This window comes from Thunnus maccoyii, chromosome 16, assembly GCF_910596095.1.
Source record: "Thunnus maccoyii chromosome 16, fThuMac1.1, whole genome shotgun sequence".
Classification (NCBI taxonomy): domain Eukaryota; kingdom Metazoa; phylum Chordata; class Actinopteri; order Scombriformes; family Scombridae; genus Thunnus; species Thunnus maccoyii.
The window spans coordinates 8,373,544-8,394,976 of record NC_056548.1 but is presented as its reverse complement, the minus strand read 5'-3'; the positions used below and the strand labels follow the sequence as shown (position 1 = coordinate 8,394,976).

The window sequence follows — 21,433 nt, the reverse complement described above, 5'->3', positions numbered from 1 at the left end:
TTTTCAGGAAGGGACAAAAAGACATCTTCATCCATGAGCAGGTCCTCCTCCGGTTTCGAGTCAAGCCACCTCCCGTCCCCAGAGTACCCTGCCCTCCCCCTGACCCTCACCTCCACCAGCCCTAGTAAGACTTTACACCCCAGTAAACCAGGATTCCTGCCCTGTATCTTACCATCAGTAAGAACTCCTAAGAGCAGCGTGAGTCTCTTAAGCCCAGGAAAAGGTATCGCTAGAAGCCGGAGCTGCACTGAGTTAAGAAGAAACCCAACACCGGGGCTGCTGAGACGGTGTTTCTCCCTGACAGGCCTTTACAAAGAGCAGAGCAGAAAACATCTCGTCCCTAAAGACTGGAAGCTGACTGCTAGGGGCAAGAACGAGGAGAGCACGCAGCACAAAGTAAATCTTAAAAAACATTCTGATGTCATGTTTACATCCTGTCAATCTTCAACCGCATCATTTGATGCTGTGTGCAGCACTTTGAACAAAGACACAACCAACGCCAGCGGCCCTAAACAAGCTGAAACAACACAAAGCGCACACCTCCAGCTACCCGCCACAGTTCCAGCAGAAAGGACCAATCATCCTGTAACGACACTTCCCGTACCATACGGAGAAATTGCCTGCAGGGACAACTATACAGGAAACACCTCTTCTGAGGATAAGAGTGGTCGTTTCATTTCAGCCAGTTTGGAAGCCCGCCGGCTGAAAACTCAAAGAAACAAGAAGAAGTCCATTAACTCAGTGAATCTGGGGTCTCTGGTGGAATAAAGACTGCAGGGTATCGATCTGACAAGGGAGCCATTTTCTGAAAAGGTATTGGCTTCAGAATTACAGTAAGCTGCCACAGTAGTAGTAGTAGCAGATTTTATATAGCTGTTATTTTGCAGCTGGATGATCTTAAAATGAGTTTTCATAATCTTTGAAATACTGACTTTCTTTAACCAATGATTTCTGAAAATGACTTTCAAAGATTCAAAAATACTGTAGTGTGCCATAAAACTTGTTTATCTTGAGGAGTTACTGTATCAGTGGTACACTTTTTTCTTGCAGTAGTAATAAAATAGGTTTAAATGTATGTATGTATGTATATTTTATTTTCCTGTGCTGTCTTTTTAAGTTTCACATGTGAATTACACAACAAAGTTTCCTGTTTGTTTTGTTTTTCTCTAAACTTTCATTTCAACAAACAGCCTAGTAGGATTAATTTGACTTCAGGAAACTCAGCCAAAGTTTATGCAGTGTTCCAACATGTTTGTATATTAATGATCTATCTGTAAACACAACTAAATCATGTTCAAGTTTGGTTAGTTATTAAATAGTCCACATATTCTCTATTCAGCTGAACCCATCTGTAGAGACCTGGTCAGAGTCTAACAGTTGTGCAAGCAGCAGCGCTTAGCGATGAAAAAACAAACAAAAAACAAAGTCTTTATTAATATATTATTCAATGCTGCATTTACTGTAACTCTGTGTTTTTTAATTTTAATTGTCATACAAGGTCTTTTTTCAACCCATTTTATGTAAAGTGTTGACAGAGAATTTTGCAGTTGGCTTTGTTTATTTCACATCAGTAAATTAAAATTCTTTCATATTAATTCATGTACAGTGTTTTCCTATTAAGTTAATAAAAGTTTATTTTCTATGGACATTAAATGTTAACAAGGCTGTTGATGACCTTTATTCTTTGAGTTCATATCTCCAACAGTAGATCTCTATACTCAAAGGTAACTGTTATTGGCACCAGATGGTAGTTTTGGTTTAAAAAAAAAGCTGAATTTATTATGACATTACCTCCCAAAAGACTGTTAACTACCATTAGAAGTCAGTGAAAGTACCATGAAGTTCATTTTATGGTAATTCACATTGTTCTGTCAGTGATTTGCATCTCTCTGCTCTCATCAGTTAAAGAAAAGTGTTAATAGCACAAAGTAAACGTAGGATTTAGTGTCAGAATCTGTTCACAGTTTAGCCTGTAGAGGCATTTCATGAAGGCACTGCCTGACCAGCCCCAGAGCGTCTAGGGCTGTACCCCAGGCGAAGGTGACTCCCCAGCCTCCGTGGCCGTAGTTGTGGACTACAGGCACCCGGCGGCCCTGCAGCTGCACCAGCTCCCTCTCCACCCTCGGGTTCCTCCTGCTGGGCCTCAGACCGACCCACTCGCTGAGAACTTTGGCTTTGCTGAGCGACGGCTCCAGCCTGCTGCAGCGCTCCAGGATGCCTTTCGTGTCTCCTTCGTCCACCTGTAGTCGCCAGTCCCCCTCCTGCCTCATGCCACCTATAGTGACGCCGTGTATGCCGGGATAGATGTAGGTCTTTCCGTCTCCATCTCTGATGAAGTGCTGCAGCCAGGGAGCCTTCACCTTGAGCACCTGGCCTCTGACTGGGTACACTTCGGTGTCACCCACCAGCGTTTTGGAGCCCAGACCAGAGCAGTTGACAATTATATCACAGCTGTTGCTTAATTCCTGAAGATTGTTGACTTTCCTCTGCTCCACTAGACCTCCAGCTTTCATGAACCTTCAGAAAACAGGTACGACAACAGTTTGTATTAAGTTATTCCCCTCTCACTCAGTGGATTAAAACATACATTGACCTGTAATTACCTGTAAATATGTTTAGTTTGTTGGAATTTAAAATAATAATGACCTAACACCTTTAACATGACAATGAGAGTTTAATATAGAGGACGAACCTCTTCTGGAGCCACGGCAGGTAACTGGAACATTCACATTTTATGGTGGTGAACGCCTGTCCGAACCTGTGATCTGGAAACCCTTTCAGTTCACGGTCAGTCATGGATCGAAAGCCGATCACAAACTCTGACCAGAAGGGCTTCTTATCGGCTGGAACCTCCTTGAATATTTGGCAACTGGAAAGGAAAAAGATAAAAGTCACAAGATGCAAAGAGATTTTTAATAGTGACCTGGCTGAATAGTAGCCTTTCATTTCCTATACAGTAGGTCTCATAACACCTTTTACCCCGAGCTCAGCATAACTCCAGCGTCTGGTGAGTGTTCGGATTGAGCAATGGCCAAAAGGTGATCAAAGCTGTCCTTGAACCAGCGTTTTTGTCTGTCCAAGGGAATATCTGATAGAGAAATACAGTAAAATCAATCATTTACAACATGCAGAACAAATGTATAGTGTATATTTGCATTAAGAGTAAGACTAGATTATGAATTAATATGCTTTTACTCTGGTAAAACTACCAACAGGGTAGTCACTGCCATAGATAATGTCATGAGAGATGAGATGTTGTTGCAAACCTGGAAACTGTGCAGCAAACAGGATCCCAGCAGCTCCATCGCTAGTGGTGTCCGGGCTGAACTTCTCAGCCAGGAGAGTAACAGAGCAGAAAGGAAGAGACTCAGCGATGCAGACAGCGGTGGAGAAGCCGATCACACCCGCTCCGACCACTACGACCCTGACGCTTTTCATCCTGGACGAGCCTGCGTCTCCAGCTGGAAGCAGAGAGTTGTGTAAGATGCTGCGTTAGTGCTGCAAGACAACCTTCATTAAAAAAGTGAATCCACAACTTCTAGTCTTAACTAACATCTTAACTGATTGCACAGTCCAAGGATCAACTAGACAAAAGCCCCTTGTCAGTTCAAGGACGTGTCATGCATGTAATAATAATGCATTACGTAACAGACACTGTAAAATAGGTCAGCTATAGGAAACCTTGTGTGATTTGATGTTTTCAGAACCTTTCTTTGATGCTATATGTAGGTAGAAGTAGGTACGTCTGGATTACTCACAGTATATGTGGGGCAGAAGTAAGGCTGAAACTAACGATTGTTTTCATTATCAATTATTCTGTTGATTATTTTCTCAGTTAATTGATTAGTTATTTGGTCTACAAAGTGTCAGCATATGTTGAAAAATGTAGATCACTGTTTCCTAGAGCCCAAAATGCAACTTTAAATGTTGTGTCCCGACCAACAGTCCAGTTTACTGTCATAAATAATAATAGTTGGAGACTAATTGTTTCAGCTCTAGGTAGATGCAAGAAGTATTCAGATCCTATACTTCTGTAAAATACTCTATTACAAGTGAAGTTCCTGCATTTAAAAACTTAAAGTACAAAAACATGATCAGCAAAATATCAAAGTTGCTTTTCTGTTCTGTTTCTTCTGTTACATTTTAATGTTGTTGCTGGTTCAGGTGAAGCTCATTTTAACTACTTAATACACTGTTGGGTGGTTTAATCTGTACCAAATGTATATTTTATAAAGTGACCAGATTTGTATTTGTACAATCTTAATCTGCCCTAACTGTCAAATATAATGAAGTAAAAAAGAGACAATATTTATCTCTGAAATGTAGTGGAGCACATGTGTAAAGCAGAAAATGAAATAGTGGAAATACCTCAAAACTGTAATACTACCACATCGCAACACCAAATCAAAACCAGTGTTGGAAAGTAACTCAGTACATTTACTCTCCTACTCTAGTCTACTACTGTACTTAAGTAGAATTTTGAGGTATTTGTACTTTACTTGAGTATTTCTATTTGATGCTACTTTATACTCGCACTCCACTACATTTCAGAGGGAAATATTGTACTTTTTACTCCACTACATTTATTTGACAGCTTTAGTTACTTGTCAGATGAAGATTTGACACAATGGATAATAGAAGAAGCTTTTAAAATACAACACATTGTTAAAGATGAAACCAGTGGTTTCCAACATTTTTGGCTTTTGACGTCTTACAGAAAGCAGTGTGTAGTCGGGGTCACATTTCAGATGTCTATGAGTTGTTAACAGCTCCGCCAAATAGTGATTTTTCCCTCTAAACTTCTCACATGGTTTAATTTCAATAAATGTTCAAGTGATCCAATATTTCACCAAAAATCAAAGATTAGAGGAAAAGTCCAAAAACTGAAAACAGATTAGTGTATCAGAACTTTGTTTTTTCTTCTTTCCTCTCCCATTAATCATCTCACGACCCCTCAGATTTACCTGTTGACTCTTTGGAGGGGCCCGACCCCTAGGTTGGGAACCACTGGACTAAAGTAGCTAACTGTATATATACAGTTAGCTACTTTAGCCCAGTGGTCAGAGGGACTAAACCACTACTTTTACTGCAATACTCTAACTACAACAAGCTGATAATACTTATGTACTTTTACTTTACTAGGATTTTTCATGCAGGACTTTTACTTGTAATGGAGTATTTTTACATTGCTGTATTGGTACTTTTACTTAAGTGTCTGAATAGTTCTTCCACCACTGATCAAAACACAGTCAGTGAACAGAAACCTGCCCTGCATTAAACCAGTACCCGGGTCTGCGGTGCTGTTGGGGTCTTTTACGGTAGAGGACGTCGACCTGGAGCTGAAGGTTAACGCATTTAAAGATTAATCAGAAGCTAAAACACCGCACAGGGTATTTGTTTACTTCCTCGTGTGACACCATCTGTAGGACGTGGAGGTCCTAAAGAAACCCACCTCAGCAATGACAACATGAGAACAAAAGTCCGCTGAATAAAAAAATGGTACGTTTTAGCCGTTTGTTTACTTGGATATTCGTTTAAATTATTAACAAATATTGATCGCGTAAATGAAGGTTTCTTGCAGTACCAATAAAACCTCGACAACTGACCTACAAATAACCAGCCGCTACGATCAGTTCACAGGTCAGACGCTGCATACAGGCTCGGCTCTGGATTGGATCAGCCGGAGGGACCTCTGCTGTGATTGGTTGTTTGGCTACAAGGTAACTGATGACGCGGTTGCATTTAAAAGGCTCGCGCGGCAGATCTATTCAAGAAATCTATAAAAAGGAGTGATAAATAACCATAATTCAGTTCATAAACATAAACACATGGGTCGGTTGTGGACTCGGCTACCTAATCCTACCAACTGGGGGACTCGCGGACTTTTTGTTATATCTCACACGTGCTTTATTCTATCATTCATTATGATTAACAGTTTAATGATTACGCAGGCTTAGACAGTAACTATGGCTTGATGCCTCCTTTAAAAGTATCATACTTGTAGTTTCATGTCAAAGTATCATGTTTCACCCTCCATTATATGGTATTTTAATAAATGTGCATTATGTTTTAGTACTTTGTGAGCAGATTATTGTATGATGATTGGGGTTTTTTTCACCATTTCTCCCATTGCATGCCCAGCATGCAGGTTTATATGGGTGTGTGATAACATACAATTGGATCTCTCTCCAAGACCCTTCTCAGCATCTTGGAGACTGTCTTCTTACTCCTTTCCCTACTGTCATCCACCCAGCATGTATGTATATAGAAATCACAATAGTAATCATGTACAGAAGCCCATGCTAAGACAATTTAATGATAGACTATATCCAGCACTACATGTGGCTGAGTCTGGGTAATCTCTTGATCCCGCTCCCAATCTCTCTCCTTTTCATTTTCTGTCTACTCTCCACTGTCCTAGCTCAATAAAAGGCAAAAAATAAATAAATAAAAAGCCAAAAGAAATCTAGAGGGAAAACCAAGTATATCTGACAGATTATTGTGTAGGCCCTATCACATCACTGCAGCAGTACAATTTATTAGACCAACCTTGAATTTAGGGAATGATGCAAACTTGCTGATTGATATGACTGCTGGGCATCCCACCTTCTTTGTGTCTTGCCAAAGAGATGTCTGGCTGCCAAAACTGCAGTCCACCATCTGTATAATTTGTGGGAAAGTGTAAAGTAATTGAACAACTGTTTGTACTTAATTAATTTACATTTTCTTTCTGTGCATACAGTCTTTACTAAGATTAGTTAACAATGGTAGACTGTCTCTGCACACTCAAGGCTGACATTGGAAAATATGTGAAGGTGTAGGCAACATAGCTTCACAGCTGACATATTCCCATTTTATTAGTACCAGTTGTTCATTGTTGTTCATGTTTTTATGTGAAAATACAGTACAAATCAGTACGTTTGTAAACATAATTACGTAGGCCTAGATATGTCATAGCGTCTAGGGAATGTGTTTGCTATTCATGTGTGTATGTGTCGCGTACACAGAGTAAACTCACCATGTTTTTAGCCTTTTCCTCGGCATACATCTGCTTCTGGGCTGTATTCAATGGCATCCCAGAACCACCAGCCCATTGCCAGTAGACCCGGTTCACGGGTAAAGTTTGCCAATCTGTATAACACCACTTGACCTTGTGACAAGCGAATTTATCATTTTCTTCACTAGATATTTTTGGTTAATCGACTCATTCGCTGATTATCCCACAACCGTAACGTTAACGTAACGTGTAGCCAGTTCTCCTTAGAAAGCCTTTGGTTGGGTTTGCTATCTAGCTAGCAATCATTTGTACATTGTCAATTCCTTTAACTTTGTCACTGTAATGGTGGTCCACGGAAAAAGTAATAATCTCAGTCTACGACTCTTCCTCCACTCCTTTAATAATCGTCATCGTCAATCGTCGTTATCGTCAAATTATGTCATGTTTGACACCGCGCTAGTATTTTAAAATCTCTCAGTCAGCTGAGCGTAACAACCAATCACAGCAGAGCGTCCCAACAACCAATCACAGCAGAGCGTCCCTACAACCAATCACAGCAGAACGTCCGTACAACCAATCACAGTAGAACGTCCCTCCGGCTGATCCAATCTTCAGCTGTGCGTGATTCTCGTCATAACCCCGCCTCTCGCGATAAGCAGTTCGCCCCCCAGTCCAACGACAGAAAAGAAGGTAAGGTCCTAACAGCTCAGTACTGTTTTAAATGACCAACAGGCACTTTGAGTCCTGTTAGAAACACAAATGCCTATGAAATTTAGTTCGTCTAACACATTATTCCAGTGGCAGGTTTTGCTGCTTCTGTTATTTGTTGCCTGTTTCTTGCTAGAGGCGGAAGCATTGTTTGAGACCATGTAGCTTGCTCGCTAACCTTCACATCACAATACAAAATTGAACTGCAGACACCTTTCAGTACAAACGGTCGCATTAGGTTAACTCTCTATTAATGTGGGTAGACACGTCAAAATACCTGAAGTGCATTTAGTTGTTGATTTGCTCTGTATTGTAGCTCTGGAAGATATATTTATGTGCATAAAATTATGGTTGCAAAAAAGTACTGCTGAAAATCCCTATCGATCGACAATTTTGATCATGAATTAATAATTGTTTTTGTCCAACCAACGCAGATATTCAGTGTACATATTGATATAAAACAGAAAACTCATATCTGCAAAGCCTGAACCAGTGATTGCTTTGCTTTTTTTCTTGATAAATTACTTGAAACAATTAATCGATCATCCAAATCGTTGACTAATTATTATCTGTCGATGGACTAATCCATTAACCAATAATAATAACCAGTTAATCGACTAATCTTTGAAAGCATGCATACAACTAGAGGACAGACTGATCATACTGAAAATAATACAATTTGAAATAATAGTTCCAGCCCTAAAAAAAATAATTTGTTTTATGTTTCCACAGAAGAACTTTCCTTTTAATCAACAATGCATTGATTTACATCTGCAACGATTAGTTGAATAATCGAATAGTTGCCAATTTCAACTTAATTAAATTAATTGCCAACTATTTTGATAATTGATTAATGATTTTGAGTCATTTTTTGCGAAGAAAATTTCGAAATTCTTTACCAAAGAATATTTTCTGGTCTGTGATAGTAAACTGCATATCTTTGGGTTGTAGACTGTTGGTCAGGACAAAACAAGAAATTTTAGGATGTCACCTTGGGTTCTGGGAAACAGTGATTGACATTCAAAATTTTCACAACTAATCGATTAATTGAGAAGATAATCGACAGATTAATCAATAATGAAAATAATAGTTCTAGCTCTGCGTTGATTAGATAGTGAGGTAAAAATTGTAAATTTAAATATGCACTCTTGCACATAAGACAAATGTACCTTATGTTTTGATAGAGTTGCCTTTCATTGCCTCCAGGTACGAAAGTGATTTTTTGTGAGGAAGATGTCTCACAAAGCCACAACCTCCTCCCTGATGGCCCTTCATTCAGATTCACATGAGCAGAGCATCCTGAGCAAATTCAACAAGCTCAGGAAAAGGGACTTGTTGTGTGACATCACTCTTGTTGTGGAGGATATGCACTTCAAGGCGCACAAAGCCCTGCTGGCAGCAAGCAGCGAATACTTCTCCCTCATGTTCACGGCAAAAGATCAGAGCACTCAGTCTACCTTCCAGCTAGACGGTATGGCAGCTGAGATGTTTGCGGCGGTTCTGGAGTTCATCTACAGCGCTCAGGTGTCTGTGGAGCAGAGCGCCACGGAGCAGCTTCTGGCCACTGCCCGGCTCATGCAGGTCAGTGATCTTGTGAAGGCTCTCACTGAACTCGCACACTCTGCTGCAGGGGTTACAGGTGGGGAGGTAAAGGCAGACAAAGCTGAGGTACCAAATCAGTCAAAACGCAAAAGAGGACGACCAAAGAAAAATGTGAACGCTGCTGTAGCAGAGATAGAGGGGAGAAGTACAGTATGTGAGAGCGCAGAGGACGGCCAGCCTGGAGATGTGAACTGCAAAGATGGAGACAAGGAGCTGCAACCTAAAGATGATGCAGATTATAACACAGGAGCAATCTGCAGCCGGCAGAGCAAACGCAAAATCAAACCACCGCTGAAATACAAAGGCTACAAGGTGTGCAGTGACACAGCAGAAAGGAAAGAGCCTGGGAAGAGAGGCAGGAAGAGGAAATACCCCAACACGGAGGCACGGTGTGAGGACTGTGGCAAAGTGTTCAAAAACCACCTCTTTTTAAAGATTCACCAAAGGACTCATACAGGTAATCATCCACGTGAGGTCTGTATTCAGTGATGTCTTAGAGATAAGGGGGAAAAGGATTGTTGGATAAAGGCATACATGTTCTATTAGGACTGACAAGGATTTACTTAAACAGGCAGCGTCCATCACAGATTTTTTAATCTGTTAGGAAAATGTGTAACAGTGGGAAGCTGTAGCATCTGTAATCTGATCTTCACTACTCTGCAGGTGACACTGTTATCAGCTGTTATGTACCACCACACCTCATTGTACTTTCCTAACTTCCCGCCAGGAGAGAAGCCTTTCCGATGCCCGGTCTGCGGGAAATGTTTTACCCAGAAACACACTCTGCTGGTTCACCAGCGTATGCACACCGGAGAGAAGCCGTTCGTTTGTACCGTCTGCTCCAAAGCTCTCGCCACCAAACACTCCCTGCAAGAGCACATGAACCTGCATGAAGGTAACATCTAACAATATGGCAATTTTCTCATGTTGATGCTGATGTTTCTCTTCTCTTTAGCAGGGTTTACCGTGTACAAATTGTGTGTGGATTATTCTTTTTTTTATGGAGCATTAATTCTGTATTTTTAAGCTTTAATTTTGACATTTTCTATAAGGCCTCATGTTAAAAAAAAAAAAGACTGTGAATCGGTGTAGTTAAGATATCTTTGGAATCTGTATGAAAATAGTGAGTTGGTTAAGCTCATTTCTACTAATCAACATAAAAATCTGTAGTCTGTCAGTGTGCCGTTGCTTTTGCTATACTGAAAATGATTTTTCTTTCACCTCCATCCTTGAGAAGAGAAATCCTTCAGCTGTGATAAATGTGGAAAGACCTTCACCCAGAAGAGGCAACTCAAAAGTCATTACAGACTTCATACAGGTAAGAGTCACTTCACTGAAACAGCAGTGTCATTCTAATGTAGTAACTGTAAAGGCTGAATAATTTGTTCTTTATTCTTTTTTTTTTTTTTTAAATTAAAGGTAAATCATTACCAGAATGTGCTCAATGTCATCACAAGTTTCTGGATACAGCTCAGCTGAAAAAGCACCTGAGGACTCATACAGGTAAAAAAAAACAGCTTCAACAGTTCTGTGAATAATGTCTGAACTATTAAAACTTGTACTAACATTTAACCTTTTATTAATAATGTTTTAACAGGTGAGAAGCCTTTCACATGTGAGATCTGTGGAAAGTGTTTTACAGCCAAAAGCACGCTGCAGACTCACATCAGAATTCACAGGTGAGAAATATATTTTAACCTTTGTTGTGGCTTTAATTAATTTCAAGTGTGATTAATAATAATAAAACTACTACTACTACTATTACTACTACTAAAAGTTTATTTACACAGCACATTTCATACAAAAAGATGCAATATGTGCTTCACAAAACATGGAAAAAACATAAGACAGATGCAAGAAATGGGAACATTAAAAGCAAAGAGGAAGATTTACTGTATAACTTATATATAAGTTATATTATAATTCTATCTTTGCAGAGGTGAGAAGCCGTATGACTGCAGCATCTGCAAAAAGTCGTTCTCAGACCCCAGCGCCAGACGACGGCATGTCGCCTCCCACTCAGGGAAGAAACCCTTCACTTGCTCCTTCTGCAGCCTTTCATTTACCCGTCTAGACAATCTGAAAACACACACTAACACCCACAACAAGGAGAGAGCCGCAACATCAGAGGCCTCATCAGACGCGGCAGCAACAGACTCCGCAGCACCTCAGGAGGAGGCGCGTAACATCCTGCAGCTCCAGCAGTACCAGCTGCCCCAGAGCTCCGATCAGGAGATCCAGCTGGTGGTGACGGGAGATGTGGACAACATTAATTTTGTCCCGGGTCAGGAACAGGAGATCAGCATCATCACCACAGAGGGAGAGCCAGCAGAATCGTCTCACTCTAGACTGGCGCTCCTCACGCAGCCGGCAGGACACGTGCAGAACGTGGCTCTGGTCGCTCAGGGTGGCGTGGTGGACCAGACCCCTCAGATTCAGACTATCAGCATGTTGGACGGTCAGGTGACACACCAGCCTGAGCAGATGCATGTTATCACTTTGAGTAAAGAGGCCATGGAGCATCTACAGGCCCACCACGGTCCCCCGCAGCCCCTTCAGATCGCACAGAGGCCTGTCCAGCAGCTGCAGGTGATGCACCAGCCGATCCAGCAGCTGGCTGTCGCTCAGGAACCCGGGACGCCGCAGGGCCAAGGAGGCAGGGAGCAACACAGCCAGGCTATTCATATCAGCAGCCAGAGCAGCCAGCCCATCTCCATCAGCCAGACCAGCGAGCAGATCTCCAGCCACCACATCCAGGGTCACGCGTTCCAGATCCAGGCAGGAACCGTGTCCTACTTGTACACCACCGGACTGCCGCAGGAGAGCTGACGGCTCACTGAAGTCTGACACGATAATGCTGCCATGGTTACATTAATAATGACGTAACGGATGAACAACATTATCATATTCCAAAGTGAGAATGGTTTTAAAGGAACAAGTTTACGGTTAAACATTCTACAAATTTAAATTTTCTGTCGGCCATTTTCAAAGCATATCATAATAATTTCTTCTTCTCTACCTACTATGTCAACACAGAGGTTTTCTTGACTTGTTCGAGGTGTCATTTTAAAAACTTTGCTCTGTGCTTCAGGCATCTGAGATTTAGGAGTCACCTGCTGAACAGCAACAAAGCCACAAGCACGTTCTTGGTAAAAACAAACCCAGGACGACAAATAATATGCAAAAATGTCACACAAATACAGGATTTCTGATGCTTGATATATTGGCCAATACTCTTTTTTTTTTACATGTACATAAACAAACTTTGATCCCTTATTGTGACCAAGATAAGCAGGACGTTTACAGTTAAGAAATATATATAAATCTGGCATTACAGTACTGTGATTTCTTGTTGCATATGTGAAGATACTGTTGACTGGTCTAACTCTAACGTGCCACCATCAACATGTTGGAAAGCATAATGTAAATTTAGTCAAAGAGCCTCTAATAAGTGTCTGAAGGACAAAAAGCTAAATGTTGACTGTGACGGATTTTACAATCTCATGCAGGTTTTAAGCATCAGCTGATTTTTACACTGTGAGCTGAAACAATTGGTTTCCTTGTTGGTTGAGAGGAATGCATTTATCAATCTAAAAGCCTATAATAGGCTGTAGGAAATGGTCGGCATTAAAATAATACATATGCAATTTGTAGAAGTTTTCTAAGTTTATGCAATGTGCTTAAAAATATTTCTTGATCAAATCCAGGACTGACAGGTTACAGTGTTTTATTAAGACTTATTTACAACTTTTCATTTTTAATGGATAGAAATAAGAATATAATTCACTCAATTTTACATGAACAAAAGAAATATGGACCAAAGCAGTGTAACAGAGCTACACTGAGTTTTAAAGGGAGGGCACACATGTACAGTGTATGACAGTGGTAGATGATGTTGTAAGATGGTATGTGAATGCATTGGACAATAAAATACCTTGTTTTATAAAAAAAAAAAAAACATAGCAAAACTCTCTCACAAGTTAATGTCTTGGCTTTGGAAATAGCATAACTTTATTCACACGCTGCTGTAAAACACAGAGTAGAATTATTAAGGATTCAACAGCACATTGCCAGCAGCTAAACAAGCTAGTGGTGCTTTACAAAATGTTGAGGGTTAATTAACTGACGAGCACGGCGCCGGGGCTGCGTCTCACAGGTCTGGCAACGTCGTCTCAGCAGTCAGAACACGCAGGCGAGACGGATCCTGAAAGAACAACAAAGGCTTTTTTTAAATGTTGAACGAGAACAGAGTAACAGCAGTCTAACTCACTCTGTTAAACAGTATCTTATAAAACACAGGTTGTTTTATGTGAACAGGAAGTGTGTGCTGCATAGCGTTTCTCTTTATACTGACTGGACGACTTAAAGATGAAGCCGGGCGATACGGAAACATATCAGCATGTCGTACTGTCGACAATGTTTCAGAGGTGATTATTAAAGCCTTTGAAATATTGTCACACAAGCTGATCGTAATAATTATCAGTAATGTTGTTTTAGCATGACCTCAGAAAAAGCTGTTGACAAAACGATCTCACTGCAAGGTCAATTTAGTAACTGTTCTGGGGCTTTCAATCATGTGACATGGCCTTCATCAGCAGATAGTTTGCTCTGTTGTCATGGAATTTTTGTTTTTTGAGCATTTTAGGGAAGTAATTTAAAAAAAAAAGGAATGCAAATGAAGAATTCCTTGACGACCGGTCATGGAAAACTCCATCTGGTGATAATCATGTGAAATGATTGAAAGCAACAGAACAGCAGCGACTAAATGGACCATATGGTGAGACTGTTTAGAAATGTGGTAAGACTTACTGTTATGAAGAAGACGATTTTAACACAAAGTACATCATAAAACTGAATACTTGGTCTCGTCAATATACTGTGCATTTATATCAACATATCATCTCTACTTGCAGAGACAGTAGGAGAGTTTATTGACACTATTGCCGTGTGTCTTGTATACCTTGAGACCGGTATCTTTTAGGTGTCTCACTCACAGCTTTGGGTCTGTCCATCCTCGTGTTAGAACGGCTCCCGGCTGTTTCTGCTTTGCGGTGTCTTGGCTCTGCAGCAAAGTCCTGAATCTTGGCATGGTTTGTGAGGCTGCCGAGCTGCAGGGCGGACTGCTGCTGACTGGCCCTTTGTAGACCTGAAACAGAAATAGAACAGAGACTCCGCTTTACTGCTCCGCACCTCGGGGCGAGAACACGATCTATAATGGAATTTAAAATGTCATCACGAAAAAAGTATCTGGATAATCTGATAGCTTTGACTTTACATCTGAACCGCATGAGTAGCTATGAATCTGAGTATAATTTACAAGATATGATTTTGATCAGATTATCACTTCACTGCTCTGAGATGAAGGGAAGAGTGCGACTCTGCGGTCGGTACAGCACCTGCTGAGGGACTTCTAGTGCTCAATCTGCTGACCGACAGCGTGTAATAAGTCCGGCTTTGCCCTGTAATACAACACAGAGAGAGAGAAATAGACCTGGGAGTGAAATGTCCACTCGAGTTATTTGAAACAAATGGAGAAATTCTGGATGGGACAGAGTGGACGGTTCAGTGTCCAGACGGGTACAAGCACCGTCTGTCTCATCGTCTGTCTCTGCTGACGTGTGCGTGACACTCACCTGCTGTAGAGGTGCACCTGGAGAAAGCTGCTTCCATGTCGCTCACCTGGTTCTGCAGCTTATCCACTTGCTGAAAGGCCTCTTGTTTGAGGCAGCGCTCCTGTTGCAGCTTTCCCTTCACCTGAGTCAAAACAGTACAGTAAGTTGTGATTATCTTTTTTATTATTTTACCTTAAAGTTTGTCTTTTATTATTAAAGTTTCAAGGCGCTTTTTGTTCTTTAAGTAGTTCGGTATCCTAATGAAAGTCAGAACATGGTAGAAACAAAGAGAAATTGTTCCTCTATATGTTCTTTTTAAATAAGTCATAAAAAAATCAGCTTTTAAAATTTTGCCTGAAGGCTGAAACCTCAAACTAATGAGCATCCTCTTTACTTCACTCACCGCCAAAACACCGAAGTAATCTGTTCATTTTTTTAATGTGTTTTGATTAAAAATATCACAGTTTGGTTTGTCAGAGTTCAAGTGACTTCAAAAAATACATAAATCTAACATTAGATCAGGCTTTCTTCTTTCTTCTTTATTGTTTTTTGCATATTGTTGCTGCTCGGTGAAAACTAAGGATCTCCAGTGTTTATTGTCCCTTTAGGGAAATTTTCATCATTATTCAAATCAGTCATACATTAGAAAAACACACAATAAGACCAATGAAAATAATATAAAATAATATTGCACTAGTATTGCACATTATACCAGAATATTGGACGTTTAATATAAGAACAATTAAAGTATTGCACATGCCAATGTGACCATGTAGTGCTTAACTGCTGCTGTTTACATTTTGGAAGAATGTGACAAGGATCATTAATTATTTTCTGTGCCTCTCTAAGCAGAATTAACTGAATGATTAAGTGTTTAATTTTTGCCTTTTATTAGACAATTAGCAGTTGAGATACAGACATGAAACAAAGGTCCTCAGGTAGAATCAACCATTAGGCCACCAGGACGCCCTGATTAAGTGTTTGTTTATGGATTTATGAGAACTTCTTCAGCTAAATAAACCATTTAAAACCCATCGAATTATCTGTGAAATGCATTGCACGAAGCTGAAAGAGGGCTTAGCTCATGACAAGTTTAACTTTTGAAGATACAGCACCGGTGAAAAGTTCGGACACTTGTCTGTAGCACATTAGTCTAATGAGGAACATTCACAGACCTTTCGGATCTCTTTGGCGCTGCGTTGTCTCTGTAACTGGCTCATCTTGCTGCCTCTGTCCAGCTGCCCGCTGAGCGCTCTGAGCCGTCTCTCTCTGTCCTCCACGTCGGCTCTCATTTGTTCCAGGCTCTGCACTCGATAGCTGTCCAGCTCCCGCCTGCTCCGGGCCTCCTGCGCAGACCGATGCCTGACCACCTGGAGCTCCTCTGTCTGTGGGCAAACATCAGCGGGTGTTTAATGACATTCAGGCTGCACTTGGCGGCTTAATAGTTCTTTAAACCTTCCAGCTTTTGCCATTGTGACCATTTAAAATGTCACTGCTCGCTTACAAAAACACTTCCAGTTTGAGCTGAAACCATCATGCTCACACTTTAGGAGGCCCAAAGAACTACGACGCAAGTAATGTGACAATTGCACACAATCAGTTCTGACTGAGCTGTGACTACTATACCAAAATACTTGATATATTAATTTAATGATCTAACATATTATCCGCTCAAATACACTTTTGACCCCCTCAGGTTATAAGTTTTTTTCTGTCAATGTATTCAGTGCGTGGGTTGGTTTCTTCTGGTTTCTGGCTTCTGGTTTCTTCTGACATCATCTTTTAGTGGAAAAATACCATTTAATTATCATCTCTCTGCTGCCAAGTGTTCATACAGTCTCCTTGTTTTGTCCTCTATGTCTGGCCTAGAGGATGCGTCTCTCCTTTGCTTTTTGTGATAACAATTAGTTAAGAGGTGATGAGGTGGCTTTAGTTATCTTGAGCAGAGTCGCAGAGGGATAATATTTTACTTGTTTTTACAAAATTAAGTTTATCTTTTAGTGCCTCTTTTCTCACTCAAATGTGTTAATCCCAAAGTGTAGATTTGTGTCTTTGTTATCATTAGCTGGTCAATCGAGTCTTTTTTTCCCCCCAAAACATATTTTTATTGAACTCTTTTTTGCAAAGCAGAAAAAAAAACAATACACAGACACAATAACCGATGAAAAATATCGACAACCAGACAAAACAAAACAAAAAAAGGAGACAAGCCAAACCGAGATTAAGAAAGAAAAAAAAAGGCAGAGTGGAAGTCCAGGGATCACGTAGTGGATAACCATCCTTACATCTGGAAAGCCTGATACACTTTGCACATCAGTATCATATCATACTGAGCTGTAATTCCACATCCTTTTTCCAGGCCAAGTCTATAAGTCCCAACTTCACCCTTTGAGATTTAGTGGCTCCCAGTATATTCAAAGAAGGGGTCCCAGATCCGGTAGATCCTTTAAGGCTGTGGAGAAAGCTTCAAAAAAAATGCAGCCACTGATTTACAGTGGGAACTTTATCAGTGATCCACATGACTGGGATACATTTCCGAGCAGAGTGCAACAGAATACGCAAAAGGTCTTTGTTAGAAAAGTGAGCAGGTGATTCATCATTTAGTCCCAGCAGTCAAGTCCTTGCACCCAAATGTAAAGGTCACTTAAAAATCTTATTAAGCTGTTGAACAACTGTAATCCAATACCGCCAGCAATCAGGTCTTTTAAAAGGCCATAAATGAGGGATTATTTAAAACTAATGGCTTTGAACAGCAGTAACACAAAAGGGTTTGTGCCTGTATGATTAGATACCCAGAAAAACTTTATATTTTACTTAAAAAATCTTGCCAGGTGCATTTTACAAGGTATATTTTCTAAATTGTCCATCAAAAAGCACCTCCAAAGTTCCTGTCAGCTGTTTTAAGATGTTTGAGAATTTAACACAGTTTAATTTTAGTTCAATTTAACACCTTTAAAGTCAAGATCATGGATGAGAAACATTTCTCCACAGTGAGTTTAAGGATGTACATTAACATACATGAATGATTGTGAGGTAATTTGTATTGTAACAGCAGTGTGGATGTGGCTCCATGTACCTTTCTGCTGAGCAGCTTCTTGGCGCTGCTGCACTCCGTCTGACAGCAGGTCAACACGTGGCGGGCGGCGTCCAGCTCGTCCTGCAGGTAAACCACCTCCTCCTCTGATGTCATCTTCACTCTGAGGGCCTCAATGCGACTGGAGATCTCCCTCTAGACACAAAAACAAGGTGATATGATACTTTAATTACTTTCCTAAAGAAATATTTACATGTTTTACAAAAAAAAAAATGTGGCAGTATGATAAGCACTAAAAATTAAGATACATTAAAGACAAGTTTAAGTAGCAAGAAGCAAGAAAAGCCACTAATGTAGTGGGTGAAAAGCACAACTGAAAACACAAATATGTAAAAATAGCAAGTTAAATTATTTCAGAACAGCAGAAATGATAAAAAAAAAAGATGCTTGATATATTGCATTTATCTTCCAATCAGTTGACAAAATCAATAAAATGAATTTATTTCACTTTTTTTTTCATTTTTTACTGACTTTTTTGGGCAAAATCATCATCATATAAGCAACAAGGGAAAAAGACAATATTGTGAGGTAAACTGTGAATTAGATCAATTATTTTAAGTGTTGTAGGAAAGACAAAATAAAAAAAGGAGTCAAAATCTTAAAAAGATCCAATAAATGATATAAATGAGAGTAAGATAAATATATTTTTAATTACCTTTAACAGCTGATTGCAGGTAAAGAGAAACGCTTGTTTTAATCAGTTAAACATATTTAACTGCATTACTTTTCTTTTTTTTAAAAATCATACTGTTGACATACAGAACCAGATTTGACCTATTAGTGACATTTGAATCTTCATAGCAGGAATAAAGCAAAATAAAATGAGAGAGAGTTTAAATGAGAGCAAACACGAGCTTTCAGTTCCTGTCGTTCAACTTCACTCGACATATTTGCTTTGCTCTCCTTGCAGGGAATGAGTTTGATTTCTGAACATCGACTATTCATCCTTCATTCTTCCCTCCTGACCTGCTGAGTTTGGAGCAGCTGTCGGTGAAGTTTCCCCTCGTCGACCGCCTGCCTCCAGCGGCTCAGAGCCTTCAGTTTACAGAGCAGAGCAGTCAGCCGGCTGTTCTCCAGGTTCAACTCCTGGACTTCTTCTTTCTAACAAACAGGTATGAACGTGGTAAGTAGTCACAGATAAATAATGCATATTTTCTCTTTTATGACCATATTTTTTAAAATTTTGAAGCCAAACTGTCTGTCTTTTGTAATCCAGATTCTCCCTTTCTGTACCTTTAACTGTGTGAGTTTAAGATCATCGTTGTCTTTGGTGCTGCCGTGCTTCTTCTTCCTGAGCTTGATAATTTTGTCCACTCCTTCTCTTCTTATGCTGTTCACCATCACACTCACGTCCTGCTCCATCCGCCGCCGGTACTCATCAAGCCCGGCCTGAGATACAAACACGCAGAGGACAAATAAAAGTTTGAACCAGTTTGATATTCAAAATTGAAAAACATCTGGAAATTTGACCATTGCAGCAATTTCATATGGTGACATGAATACATACAGAATGTGTTTAAATGAAAAAAAAAAAAAAGAACAATTTGTCCTTTAATTTTATATTTATTTCTTGGACATTTTCTGAGTAATTTGCAGGTATTTGACGGTTAATTATTTGTTATTAAGTGCTGATTTATTTGGTTACATACATGGTTGTTGATTTGCAAAAAGTCTTAATAAATTAGACTTTAACAATTCTTTTACTGACAGAAAATATGTAGTTTTCAGTGTGTAGTGTTGTATGTCAAACTACATATTAGCATATTAGGTTATTTCTTAAAAACTCTATTACGAACACATTTCCTTTGTTACAACCAAATTACATAACCCTGTCAAAGAAATGTCCTAATAATTAACAGTTACAGAGAAACAACCTAGTATGCTAATATATCGTTTGACACACAAAACTGTTAAAGAATTGTCAAGAGTCTAATTTATTAAGATTTTTTGCTAATTAACAACTATATATGAACCCAAATATAATGTTTGGATACTTATAAACTAAACCAACTTAACACTTTTGTCTGTTTTTTTTTTTTTTCAGAATTTGCACCACATTGCATTTCTGTAAAATGTGCTAAAAATGAACAATTTAAAACCTGCAAATTCCTTCACTGATAATTTCAAAGGAAATTGGTGTAAAATTAAGGGACCTGTAAAATAAAATGTCACCAAAAAACCAAACGAGGTAACATTTCGCACCTTTAGCTGGATGCAGGTGGAGAAGAGTTGTCGGACCAAAGGGTCGTAACGTTCTTTGAATTTGAGACTGAGTTTCTGCTCTAGAGATCTCTTCTCTTCTTCCAGGTGAGCGACTCGAGCCTGCAGCGCTGAGATCTCCGAAATCATCCCACGACATAAAACAGCCACCTGAGGAACAGTCACACAGCACAGTAATACTGTTTGGAGGTTTTATTTTAAGGTTGGAATTGTGGGCCTAAATAAAAAAAAATACAGCTGTGACAGAAAGGAATTTGGTGATAAATTTTATAGGTAGATCATGAATTTAACTGTTGGTGGCAACAAATGAAAAGTCATGATCAGATTAATTAGATTATTTGTACAAAATTCGATGTATCCAAGAGTTAAGATACAGACAGTTCATGTTGGTTTTGTTGTTAATTTGTCACTCATCTGTACCTCCCTCTGACACTGACATCACTAGAGCCATAAACTCTTAAGTTCCTCTGTTGAGCTGCTCTCCGGCCAACAAAAAAAAAAGATGTGAGCTTTTGCAAACGTACAAGCACAAAGCAGCTCAGTAAAAATCCCCAGAGTGAGTAAAAAAAACCTGAGATGAGTTTTTACCTACCTCTTTGTGAGGGTTGCTTGCCTGAGAGTCTTTACGATTCTTTAAATCCTGAAGTTAAAATAAAACAGAGGATAAAATCACAATGAAGTCATTCAACACACTGAAGAAGAGTCCAGTCATTCAGCCGCAAGCCAAAAATCGATGAAAATGGTCAGATGTGCTGCTAAAAACACCTGGTGACCTGGCTTTAATGTAAGTACAATACAAAACACAAGTACCTCACTTAATTTGCAGCAAAGTTAGTATTGAAATACAAAAATAAACAAGCTCTCCAATGAAATATCCTGTATCGTGTGACTTTGATCGCTTGAAGAGGTGATAATCTAAACACGAACCTGTTCTCTCTGGTAGAGAAGCTGAGTCTGCTGCTGCAGGATTTGTTCATAAAACTGCGAGTAAAGCAGGAAGCTGCCGCGCTCTCGCTCCGTCACAGAACAGCCGAGGTGAGTCAGACACTGCTGGAGATGATCCACAGAGACCCTCAGCTGAAGGAGGAAAACACACAGTATGTTTAACGTCTGTATCGTTTGTACATAAACACGGTGATGCTCTTTTTCCTCATCCTGATATCAAGTCGTACCAGCGAGCGTATCAAAACTAGAAAGTGT

The 21,433-nt window shown here is 39.8% G+C and overlaps 4 protein-coding genes across 26 annotated transcripts in view; 2 read left to right on the top strand and 2 right to left on the bottom strand.

Moving 5' to 3' along the window:
• Positions 1 to 1,552, top strand: part of sash1b (SAM and SH3 domain containing 1b) — a 54,658-nt gene extending 53,106 nt beyond the window's left edge. For 3 of the 6 annotated variants that reach the window (XM_042437101.1, XM_042437103.1, XM_042437102.1), the window contains one exon: positions 8 to 1,545. In XM_042437101.1, the coding sequence (XP_042293035.1) occupies positions 8 to 768 (761 nt within the window). In that variant the 3' untranslated portion in view covers positions 769 to 1,545. Of the gene's footprint in view, positions 1 to 7 lie in introns of all 6 variants that reach the window. The other 3 variants (XM_042437098.1, XM_042437099.1, XM_042437100.1) reach the window with 3 other exon arrangements.
• A 332-nt stretch (positions 1,553 to 1,884) lies between these two features.
• ddo (D-aspartate oxidase) lies at positions 1,885 to 7,526 on the bottom strand. Of its 6 annotated transcripts, none has more exons than XM_042437182.1 (6): positions 7,019 to 7,526; positions 6,550 to 6,660; positions 3,267 to 3,461; positions 2,980 to 3,088; positions 2,693 to 2,869; positions 1,885 to 2,517 (listed from the first exon to the last, which is right to left on the bottom strand). In XM_042437182.1, the coding sequence occupies exons 3-6, from the start codon at positions 3,436 to 3,438 to the stop codon at positions 1,959 to 1,961; spliced, it is 1,017 nt and encodes a 338-aa protein (XP_042293116.1). In that variant the 5' UTR covers positions 3,439 to 3,461; positions 6,550 to 6,660; positions 7,019 to 7,526; the 3' UTR covers positions 1,885 to 1,958. The 6 variants fall into 6 exon arrangements, with proteins under 6 accessions (XP_042293116.1, XP_042293115.1, XP_042293118.1 ...); XM_042437181.1 differs by lacking the exons at positions 6,550 to 6,660; positions 7,019 to 7,526 and adding exons at positions 5,287 to 5,339; positions 5,453 to 5,600; XM_042437184.1 differs by lacking the exons at positions 6,550 to 6,660; positions 7,019 to 7,526 and adding an exon at positions 5,607 to 5,658.
• A 110-nt stretch (positions 7,527 to 7,636) lies between these two features.
• On the top strand, positions 7,637 to 13,265 carry zbtb24 (zinc finger and BTB domain containing 24). 2 transcript variants are annotated; one of them, XM_042437125.1, is made up of 7 exons: positions 7,637 to 7,687; positions 8,912 to 9,764; positions 10,035 to 10,202; positions 10,545 to 10,625; positions 10,727 to 10,810; positions 10,905 to 10,986; positions 11,245 to 13,265. In XM_042437125.1, exons 2-7 carry the CDS (start codon positions 8,939 to 8,941, stop codon positions 12,134 to 12,136), a joined length of 2,133 nt encoding a protein of 710 aa, XP_042293059.1. In that variant the 5' UTR covers positions 7,637 to 7,687; positions 8,912 to 8,938; the 3' UTR covers positions 12,137 to 13,265. The 2 variants fall into 2 exon arrangements, with proteins under 2 accessions (XP_042293059.1, XP_042293058.1); XM_042437124.1 differs by having other exon boundaries at positions 10,542 to 10,625.
• si:ch73-242m19.1 overlaps positions 13,018 to 21,433 on the bottom strand; it is a 28,549-nt gene continuing 20,133 nt past the window's right edge. For 7 of the 12 annotated variants that reach the window (XM_042437053.1, XM_042437054.1, XM_042437059.1 and 4 more), the window contains 11 exons: positions 21,161 to 21,310; positions 20,826 to 20,873; positions 20,216 to 20,383; positions 19,247 to 19,402; positions 18,980 to 19,114; positions 17,996 to 18,148; positions 16,095 to 16,304; positions 14,941 to 15,061; positions 14,657 to 14,766; positions 14,302 to 14,453; positions 13,018 to 13,511 (listed from right to left, as the gene is read on the bottom strand). In XM_042437053.1, the coding sequence (XP_042292987.1) occupies positions 13,487 to 13,511; positions 14,302 to 14,453; positions 14,657 to 14,766; positions 14,941 to 15,061; positions 16,095 to 16,304; positions 17,996 to 18,148; positions 18,980 to 19,114; positions 19,247 to 19,402; positions 20,216 to 20,383; positions 20,826 to 20,873; positions 21,161 to 21,310 (1,428 nt within the window). In that variant the 3' untranslated portion in view covers positions 13,018 to 13,486. Of the gene's footprint in view, positions 13,512 to 14,267; positions 14,454 to 14,656; positions 14,767 to 14,940; positions 15,062 to 16,094; positions 16,305 to 17,995; positions 18,149 to 18,979; positions 19,115 to 19,246; positions 19,403 to 20,215; positions 20,384 to 20,825; positions 20,874 to 21,160; positions 21,311 to 21,433 lie in introns of those variants that run through there. The other 5 variants (XM_042437058.1, XM_042437055.1, XM_042437057.1 and 2 more) reach the window with 5 other exon arrangements.